Source organism: Vigna unguiculata, chromosome 10 (assembly GCF_004118075.2).
Source record: "Vigna unguiculata cultivar IT97K-499-35 chromosome 10, ASM411807v1, whole genome shotgun sequence".
NCBI classification, from domain to species: domain Eukaryota; kingdom Viridiplantae; phylum Streptophyta; class Magnoliopsida; order Fabales; family Fabaceae; genus Vigna; species Vigna unguiculata.
In genome coordinates this window covers 10,180,458-10,190,980 of record NC_040288.1, presented here as the reverse complement: position 1 = coordinate 10,190,980, position 10,523 = coordinate 10,180,458, and the positions used below count along the sequence as shown (strand labels likewise).

The following is a 10,523-nucleotide window of genomic DNA, read 5'->3' as shown; positions in this document are numbered from 1 at the left end:
TTAGGTAATGTGAAATCTCATTACAGACGCATGCACCATATGAAGCCAACTGGCGGTATGGCTTGGTGCGGACCTTTTTGATTATATTATAAAATCAATTAATTAAAATCGTATTTACGAAATCCCCTATTTCAATTTGGAGTTGTTTTTTGCCAGCTACTTTGAACGACCATTAGCTCCGCCATTTTTTCTTGACTTTTTTATTTTGTTTTTGTCGAGCTTACCATTTTTCGGTCTTTATAAATTGACATGCATGGGAATGAGAAATGACAACCAAGAATCAATCAGTAGCAGAAGGAAAGCTTGAAGCATGGCTATGTTGTATTTGGCTTTGCTCATTCTGCTCTTTCTGTTTTCCCTGAAGCTCTTGTTCCAAACAAGAAGATTCAGAAACCTTCCTCCAGGACCAATGTCTTACCCTATAATCGGAAACCTCTTACAACTGAAACAGCCTTACCACCGCACATTCGCTCAAATGTCACAAAAATACGGCCAAGTCTTCTCTCTCTGGTTCGGTTCCCGACTCGTTGTCGTCGTTTGTTCACAATCCGCGGTGCAAGAATGCTTCACCAAAAACGACATCGTCTTGGCCAACCGACCTCACTTTCTCTTTGGCAAATACATCAGCTACGATAACAGCACCATCCTTCACTCTTCCTACGGCGACCACTGGCGCCACCTCCGTCGCATCTTGTCGCTCGAGGTTGTCTCAAACAACCGTTTGACCTCCTTCTACGAAGTCCGAAGAGACGAGATCATGAGGCTGGTGCAAAAGCTCGCTAACCTCTCACGCAACCAATTTACCAAAGTGGATCTTAAAAACATGTGAGTTTTTGTCATTTCAAAACATACGTCCATATCATGTTTCTAAACTATTAAAGGGTGCTCCATAAAAACACAATCAAAGACTAAGGCTAAAAATGGACTAAATAAGAGATAATTATTTACGTCTCCTCAAGGTTCGGAAGTAACAAATAAAATATGCTCTATCTTTTATAATTAGCAAAACTAGTTTATTCAATTACACATTTCTCTTACTTCTATTATTATATTAACATATATCTAATTAACATTTCTAAATTAAGGTTTATGGAAACGTCATTTAACACTATGACGAGAATCGTAGCTGGTAAAAGACTCTTTGGTGACGACTGTGATGTGAACGATGTGGAGAAAGCAAAAGAATTCAAAATTATCATTAAAGAGTTGGTGATATTAGCGGGAGTTAATAATCGTGGAGACTTCTTGCCTTTCGTGAGATGGTTTGATTTTGATAATTTGGAAAAGAAGCTAAAAGGATTTGGTAAAAGAACAGATGCATTCTTACAAGAACTCATCGAAGAGCGTCGTAATGGAAATAACAATGGAAATACTATGATAGACCATCTCCTTGCTCAACAACGATCGCAACCTGAACAATACACTGATCAAATCATCAAAGGACTTTCTCTGGTAATTAATGATTTCTTTAAATATGACTTTCGTCATTTTTATGTATAGAACACTAATTTATTTTTGAAAATGATAAAAATTATCATGATGGTCATAGTTATCCAAATAATAAATAGAAATATGTAAGTTGCAATATGTATGTCAATCTTCATAACTTAATCTAAAGTGTAATTTAAATTATAGCTTTAAAATAAATATGAATATTAAAACAACAATAAGTATATTTACTTACATAACAATTTTTTTCCCATTTTGTTTAGATTCAAAACAAAAAGAATTTGTTTTTGGGAGAGCCATTATCTAGTAATTAATTTCAAAGAAACTAAGAAAGATTTTTTCGCTTTTGTGGTGTATTGAATCTTCTTTTTTATTGATTTTACAGAGCTTGCTACTTGCCGGAACAGATACATCAGCTTTAACTTTAGAATGGACAATGGCTAATTTATTGAACCATCCAGAAGTTATAAAGAAGGCAACAAATGAAATAAACATTCATGTAGGATCAAATCGTCTCGTAGAGGAATCTGACATGTCAAAACTCCCTTATATTCAGTGCATTGTTTACGAGACACTTCGATTGCATCCTGCGGCTCCAATTTGGTCACCACATTTGTCTTCAGAAGATTGCACCGTAGGAAAATATAATCTCCCGAAAGACACAATTGTGTTGGTGAATGCCTGGGCTGCTCATATGGATCCAAAAATGTGGAATGAGCCAACACACTTTAAGCCTGAAAGGTTTGAAAAGGAAAGTGAAATAAATAGGTTACTTTCATTCGGGTTAGGAAGGAGGGCTTGCCCTGGATCAAACTTGGCTCAACGTACAGTTGGCTTATCCATAGCCTTACTACTTCAATGTTTTGAGTGGAAACGAATTGGTAAGGAAAAAATTGATATGTCTGAAGCAAATGGAATTACCATATCAAGAAAAAATCCACTGGAAGCTATGTGTCAACTTCGTCAAGCACCAACAGTTAAGGATATGTAATAATTTATGATGTTATTTGGTGTTGTTTGAAGAATAAACATATCGTAATTTATTGAGAATAAATATGTATGCAATAAACATTATGGAATGATTTGTAAGAGGTTGAATTAAATGTGATTCCATTGAGTGTAATATCTTTTAAGTTCTAGTTTTACAATAAATTCTTATTTTCTTTATATTATTTATTATAATAGTTGTCTTTTATAAACACCGATTACTCATGCAAGTCTTTTAATTCATGCCACTTTAATTTAATTTTTTTTAATTCAGAGATCATATTGTCTTTGATTTTATCCTTCATTAGTACAAACTTCAACTAACACAAATTAATAATATAGAAATCACCATGATTACCAATGTATAGACAAAGTTTTTCAATTTTTCTCCTTCACACAAAAATATGATTTAAGATCACTTATATCCAAATGTGAAAATTTGATTTTCCACTATCAGCATTATAAGTAATGAAAGAAGTAACTAGCCAAGAAGGGAGGTTAGATTGACCTTTTTTAAAACTTTAGTTCCTTTGAAACTTGTAAAAACACTTTTGATTGAATCGGAATGACCAACAACTCAATATACAATTACGTTTGGAACATGCATTATCATTCGATTGAAATCAAAGTTAACAGGTTGATTTAATTAAATAGAGAGTCAACTAGAAAAATAGTATTTTTCAATAGATTAAAACATAGAAACAACCAATTGAAATAATGGGAAATTATGCAGAAAAACAAAATTGATGATAAACTCATAAACAATTTTAGCTGCTTATCAAAATTGATTCCAATCAGTAATAAAAACAAAGTTACAACTTCAGATTATATAGAATCACACAAATATCGTACAAAGATTGCTAAAAACAGATTTCTTGAAACTTTTTATCAAACAACAAAGAGAGCGATCAAACAATTCCGCATATAATTTTATACTGGTTTACTCAAAATTGAGCTACATATAATTAGTCCAGGCAACCTTAGCTTGACTTTGCACTATTTCAAAAGATCACAATCCACCAAGATTACACTTTCAAAATATACAAAACAACACCAAAACTCTTGAATTCAACAATAATCTCAACAAAGCACAACAAGACTCCAACTTTCAGACCTGGAAACCCAACAAGAAACACCTAGAAACTTGAGAAAGACTAAACCTGGATGATGAACCAAACATCTTTCTCCAAGTCCCTACACCAAGCAAAAATGGTCCAAGAAATCAAAGATTACAACACGAATAGTTGTAAATTTGTATATTCCAAAGAGAGAGAAGTTTTCAAAAGTTCACACTAATTTCGCGCTCAAAATTGCAACTGTTGCAGCTCTATCTAAAAAATCACACTTTATAGTATATTTGTTAGCATATTCAATAGGTTGATTTATCTGTTCAATCTGTTGATTTCACTTGACTTAAGTGAAATTAGTTGATTGAAAGGTAATTCATCTTATTGAATATGTTAATAACAGAACTATAGCAACAAACCAATTAATCTATTAAAAACCCATTCAACAGGCAAAAATATTGTAATCGGACACAAAACACGTATACTATGTCAAATTATCTTCAAGTTAAGCTCCAATCTTTAAGATTTGAGATCTTTATGTGATAGTCAAATTTAACACACATACCAAGCTTGATCAACACATTTCATCAATCTATTAAGACTCCATATCTTTATCAAATTTGTTTATGCAATATCTTCATCAAACTTTCAAGCATAAAAGTCATTTGTGCTAAAAATCTGCCCTGATTTGGTGAAGCCAGTCTCCATTGAATTGATGAATCAACATCTATTTTTATGAAAAGATCTTCCATTGAGTATTAAGCTTGTGAATTTGAAATATATAACATAAAGCAGTGCACACAAGATAACAAACACACACAAATGCACATGCTCCCCCTATCACTAGTATGATTTGTCATATCAAAATTTGGTTCATTAATTTTCAATTCAATTCCTTAATATTTCTTTTCATTTCCTTAATTTCCCCCCTTTTGGATTCATCAAATAGAATTAAGGCAATCAAGAATGAGAATAATAACAAGTAGTTTCATTAAGTGAAAGCCACAATACAGAGACCAAAATTCATAACAGAATAGAATTAAACAACATGCTAAATTTTAAAAATATCTGACTGAAAAAATAGCAAAACAATTAAACAACAATGCAACACCATATATGTAATGCACGATCCTGAAAACCAACCCAATCAGTCATCTTGATGATTGTTTTTGGTAGGGAATAAGGTCAATAGATCATGGATGCCATGAATTTGATCATCCAATTCATGGAACCTTTCATTGCAAAAGTTGGACGTGTATATTGAGAAAGATTGAGTTTATGCAGTGAATGGTGCAACAGAATGCTTACTTCTAAGGAGAAGAAGGATCCCACAACACCACGTGAAGAACCAACATGAGTATCAACAATAGTTACAAGAGCTGTAGTAGAGACTTCATCTGCATCTTCATAATTGGGCACTTCATCTTTATGAACATACTAATCCCCAAAGGGAACAAACTTCATTTGCTTAAGTGAGCAACCATAGGTCCCATTTACTTTAGTCGTCCTTTGAGCATATTCACCACTTTTGTTTACACTATTGGACTTGCAAATCCTAGAGATAAGGAGCGGGTAAGGCAGATGATATGATGAATATCTTGGCTTTGAGCATGGTGTCAATGATTAAGCTAGACCAATAAATGAGTACATGGTTGAGCAACCCATAAATTATAAAAGGTTCAACTTTTGCGCATTAGGTGTGATTACTGCCTTTGGGACATAGAATCCAAACAATTAGATAGTGAACGAGTCTCTCATCCATCTTGAGGCCACCTACAAGGAGCTGTTTTCTTACGTTATGTTGAGGATTGCATAAGAGCAATCTATAAGCTAGTAGCCTATTGAACCCTTCAATCCTTGTGAGAATTTGCAAATCATCTTCTTTGGTGGGAAATTTTTACATTTTCACAAATATCATTATCTAGAATGATATTGACGCCTTTTACCTTGCTGAAGGCTACTCCATCTTTGTATTTGAAATTATAGAAGAAAAATCTTACTAGATCAAGATAGTATGTGGCTTACATTTCCACAAAATATTTAATGTCTTGAACATCAAAAAGAGAAGGAAAATGGAACATAGAAGCGATGAACCATCGAGAGTTGATGAACTTGGAGTGATTATGGCTTTGTCTTTCAATAGATTGATAAATTTTGTTCTTTGTTCTTCATCAGAAATCCATCCTTCAATGAAGGCATTTCTGGATGGAGATTGAGTGGAGGGATGAGCACTTCTTCTTCTGGTTAGGGATCTTCCTACGAGATGGTTCAGCCATGGAAAATGAAAAGGAAATGGGGAGTGGATGAAAATTTGAGAGAAATTTGAGCTTGAAGAGAGTTTAGGGTTCAACGAAGAGAGAATAGTGAAAACTGAGAATTGGATAAGGAATTAATCGATTTCAACAACGTAGATTTATACCCTAATGTTCCCAATGGTCAGATTGTAGTTTTCAACACAATCTAGTCGTTACAACAACTAGTTTTCCAAATTTTTCGTCCAACATCGCGTGATAATCGATTATTGTAAGATGATAATCGATTATCGTTTCAAAATTTTTAAATCCTGAAAGTTTTGATGAGCATATAATCGATTATCTTAAGTGGACAATTAATTATTCCAAAGGAAATTTAAACAATTTATACTGAAGTCATTTTAATAGATTATCTTCTATTTAATCGATTATTCTAGAGGAATTTTTAACTATGTATGAAGGTGGATAATCGATTATTCCTTGTGATAATAGATTATCACAACGTCAATTTTTGGAAAATTCAAAAATCTAAGTTTTTGCTTTCTTAGGACACTTTTGGTATTCCCAAATCTCTCCTAAGTTCATAAAACCTATTTTTGGCTAGGGGTTTGGTGAAAATATCTGCTAATTAATGCTTAGTGTCTACATATTATATTATACAATGTCCTTTACTTTTGTGATTCCTAAGAAAATGATGTCTAATCTCTGTATGCTTGGTCCTAGAGTGCATTATAAGATTTTTTGTCAAATTTATAATCCTCCAATTTTTCTTTCATCCATACAATTTGAGCACTACAATTGCCTACAATAATGTATTCAACCTCAGTAGTTGATAAAGCACACAAGCTTGTTTCTTGGAGTGCCAAGAAACTAGTGAAAATCCTAAGAGATGACAAGTACCACGAGTACTTTTCCTATCAATTTTACAACTATCATAATCAATTTTCCTATCAATTTTTACTCCAATAAGATGTGATTCTTTAGGATTAGCCTGAAATCTAACACATGTAAGACCTGGGAAAATTAAATAGTTATTTAATTAATTATTTAATTAGGACGGGTAATGAGAACATTTAAAGCAATAAATGTGAGGAGATATGACGTGGAAAAGTACTAGCTCAAGTGGTTGAGAGTACTTTATGTGTGTGTGAGGACTTGGGTTCGAGTCCTATGTGTGTCACTTGGATGTTAGTTAAATTATGCGTTTTGTGTAATTATATATTGAATGCGTGATGTGATGATAAATTCTTAGAATGGTAGGAGTTATCATGAAATATGGATTGGTTGAATGGTTTGGCCTTGGTTGGGTATGTGCATGAGTGTGGGTTCAAACCTTGTTGAGAACTAAATAATTTCTTTTTGCCAAATTTTTCCTTGTGCATGAATGTGAAAGGGTTAGAAACCTAGCAGCCAAGGGAGAGGTAACCTAAGGGCTGGAAAACAGAGGGTTAATTAAACATTTGGTTAGCCTTAGTATCATTTGTCATTTAAAATTCGTGTAAGACACTAAAGGAGCAATTAAGTTAGAGTGATAGTGAGAGACAAGGTCATAAGAAGAGAAAAATAGCATTGTGGGTTCGTGTTAATGATAAGCAAGGGTTTTCCAGAGGATTGGGGCTGATAGAGTGAGGTGGTGAGGTTGAAATCGCAAAGGTTGGAGTGGAAAGCAAAAGGCTAGGAAGGTTTTGGTGAAGGGATAGGCATACAGATTCGAATTTGGCAAGGAATCTAGGTAAGGGGAGTTGCTCTGTGTGTTTTCTTTTAGTTATATCAATTACACTGTGCCTCATGATCGAAATTGCATGTAATCTATCAGTTTGCGCACTGTTTTATCGAGGTTTCTGGGTTTTTCCCAGAAACTGCCTAGCGGTTCAATCCCTACCGCCAGGCGGCACATCAGTGATGAGTTTTTGTTCTTGTTTTGGTTTGAACCGCTTGACGGCGATGAATTCCTGCCAGGCGGCACGACTCCGTTCGCGATCTTTGTTGATGTTTGTTGCTATTCGTGCTAGTGCGTATGTGTTTCTGTGGTTGATGTGAAGGGGTTTTATTGGACACCTTCCTGGATTGAAATGGATTACTCAATTGCGGAATGAAAAGGGTTGGGGGATGATCATGTGTGAATTGATTTGGGTTGCACATGAAGGTGAGTATAGAGCCACTTTTATGAAACGAATTGAGGGTAGGAAGCTAGTAAGTGATGCAGGTATGGTTGTTTCATGGTGACTGAACTGGTCGGGATGGAAATTGAAAAAAAGGGATCGAATGCGTAATAGGAGTGGAGGATTCTGTGATTTTGCAGAACAGTGGTGTACCGCCTGGCGGTGCGCCGCTTGCCGCCAAGCGACGATGAGTGCAAACACAATTTTTGCGTGACTAAAATGAGGATAAGGGGGTGGAATTGAGTAATATTGGGATGACTTATGCTTTTAGACACATATTGATAAATATGTGATAGATCAATAATCTGTAATATAGAGTTAGGGTAGTTGGATTAAGTATGAAGGCATGAGCATAAAATAGTAAGATTGTAAGGGAGTGTGGTACTGTGATAAAGCAATTTGAGTGGAGAGTGTAGTGTGGAAATGTGTACTGTGTGGTTGTTACTAGAAAATAGAAGAGCTTATGGCATAATGTTGGAAGAAGTTAGTGCATTGTAGGTATGATAGTAAGTTTGGAATGGAAGTTGTAAGTACTACGATCTGTCAAGAGGTTAGCTCAGGAACCAGAATGGGAGTGGGGTTAATCAATATTGTTTGGCTACCTTAGAGAGAGTAGGTAAGTGTGGGCTAATCTGCAAGAGAGGCGAAAACAGAGAGTGGAATGGTACTGTCACAGCGCCTGGCGGCTGGACTGGGTGCGCCAGGCGGTCGAAGACCCAAAAAGGGAGTCTGTAGAGGCTGGCGCCTGGCGGTGAGACCAGATCCGCCAGGCGGACGTGAGACAGTGAGCTTCTGTTGGAGGCCATAGCGCCTGGCGGTGGGACGTAAATCGCCAGGCGGCCTAAACATGTTTCGCCAGGCGGCACTGGTTGACGCACCACGCGCATTGCGTGGCAAGTTATGAGCTGTGTGTGTCATTTTTAACTGATAATGATGCTTTGCTTGGATCGGGAGATGCTGTGCCATGAGCGGGTAGGTTCATGGATGGTGTTTGACATGTGATGATATGAACGGGGAGGTTCATATCTAGTTACTCTCACGTGGGGATACGAGCGAGGTAGGTTCGTATGTTTCGTGCTCACGTTGAGAGATGCCACGTGCGGGGAGGTACGGGAGCTGGTGGATCACATGTGTTGGACTACGAGTGGGCAGGTCCGTAGAGTAGGACTACGAGCGGGGAGGTTCGTAGAGGCAGGACCACGAGCGGGCAGGTTCGTCTGAGCATCATGTTCCCGAGCTCTAGAACCATGAAACGCAAAAGATCCATGAAACGCAGAAGATCCATATTTTCTTGAGTTTTCTTCTTAGCTCTTAGGATTTCAATGGCTGTCATGAGTAACTAATCTTCTCTCTTGGGATTGAATGTAATCAATTCAAACTTGGATGTAATCTGGTGATATTTATATATAGCATTTCTGTTTCTATTCAATATTGGTATTATTGTTCTGTTCTTAATGCTTGATTCTATCTACTCAATATATCATTCACATATACTTGAATAAGTAAGATGTGATCACCTACTCTTTTAATAAACAAAGTTGACTCAATTTTTCCTTTCTCAAAATCTTTTTCTAACAAAAACATGCTTAATCTTTCATACTAGGATTTAGGTGCTTGTTTCAATCCATGAAATGATTTCTTTAACTTATAGATGTGATTAGGAAACTTATAGTCCTCAAAACTAAGGGGTTGTTCAACATACACATCTTCTTTAATAAATCCATTTAGAAAAGCACTTTTAGCTTTGATTATCCCCTAGATAACCAATTATTAGCACGAAACTTTGATTTTAAAAAACCTCTCTAGAATAATCGATTATCATAAATGAAAATCGATTATCTCTGGCATTTGTAACTTGTGTTTTCAGCTCCTTAACCTAGTTTTTAAGAAATCTATTTATAGAGCACTTAACCCATTTTGAAATCAACCTTTTTGAGCATCAAAAGTTTAGTGGTGTGATTGCAAAGAAATTACTTAAGTGTTTTAAAAATGGGCTTTTAAAAATATAGTGTGGATAGAGCGATAACTTTCACCAAGTGGGTCTTGGGGGATTGAGAACTACTGTTGTTGGTACGAAAGCTATTCATCCTTTGTATGATTTAGAAGAGGTGTTATTCATCTCCTGTGTCTTCAAGAAAGGTGTTCTCTAAACCCTATACCTCTCTTACCTAATTGTACTATGGTTTATTTTAGTGATTTAGTTAATCTCTTTGTTTAAGATAATAACAACTGGACATAGGGTTTTTGATCTAAACCAGTATAAATATTTTATGTTCATCTTCTTCCTTACTCTATTTATTAATATGTAGTTACTTTAAATTAAAGAATCTTTTAATTTAAACGGTAAATTTTTGGAAAAATTTTAAATTCTTAATTTTTATTAAATAAACCAATTCACTCCTCTTGGTTTTTTCCACACCCAAACATTCCTCTATGTGATTCTAATAGATGAAGAGCCAAACTTTTAAAGTTGGAATAAGCACGACCTCTATCTTCTAAAGGTTTGTATGGAACAATCTCTATTGGTTCAATAGTGGGTTCATCCTCATCCTCTTGATTAGACCCACTTGGGCCAACTTCATGGTCATTTTCTCCACCAGTTGTTG

The 10,523-nt window shown here is 35.4% G+C and overlaps 1 protein-coding gene across 1 annotated transcript; it reads left to right on the top strand.

Moving 5' to 3' along the window:
• The first annotated feature begins 261 nt into the window (after positions 1-261).
• On the top strand, positions 262-2,616 carry LOC114165763 (cytochrome P450 81E8-like). The gene is made up of 3 exons (XM_028050332.1): positions 262-825; positions 1,086-1,452; positions 1,835-2,616. Exons 1-3 carry the CDS (start codon positions 311-313, stop codon positions 2,438-2,440), a joined length of 1,488 nt encoding a protein of 495 aa, XP_027906133.1. The 5' UTR covers positions 262-310; the 3' UTR covers positions 2,441-2,616.
• Positions 2,617-10,523: the final 7,907 nt, after the last annotated feature.

Excerpts from the sequence above, each read along its gene's own strand:
- LOC114165763 (XM_028050332.1), top strand. The coding sequence starts at position 311 with ATGGCTATGTTGTATTTGGCTTTGCTCATTCTGCTCTTTCTGTTTTCC. Across the intron at positions 826-1,085 it reads AAAGTGGATCTTAAAAACAT|GTTTATGGAAACGTCATTTA; the intron begins GTGAGTTTTTGT and ends TTCTAAATTAAG. Across the intron at positions 1,453-1,834 it reads TCATCAAAGGACTTTCTCTG|AGCTTGCTACTTGCCGGAAC; the intron begins GTAATTAATGAT and ends TTGATTTTACAG.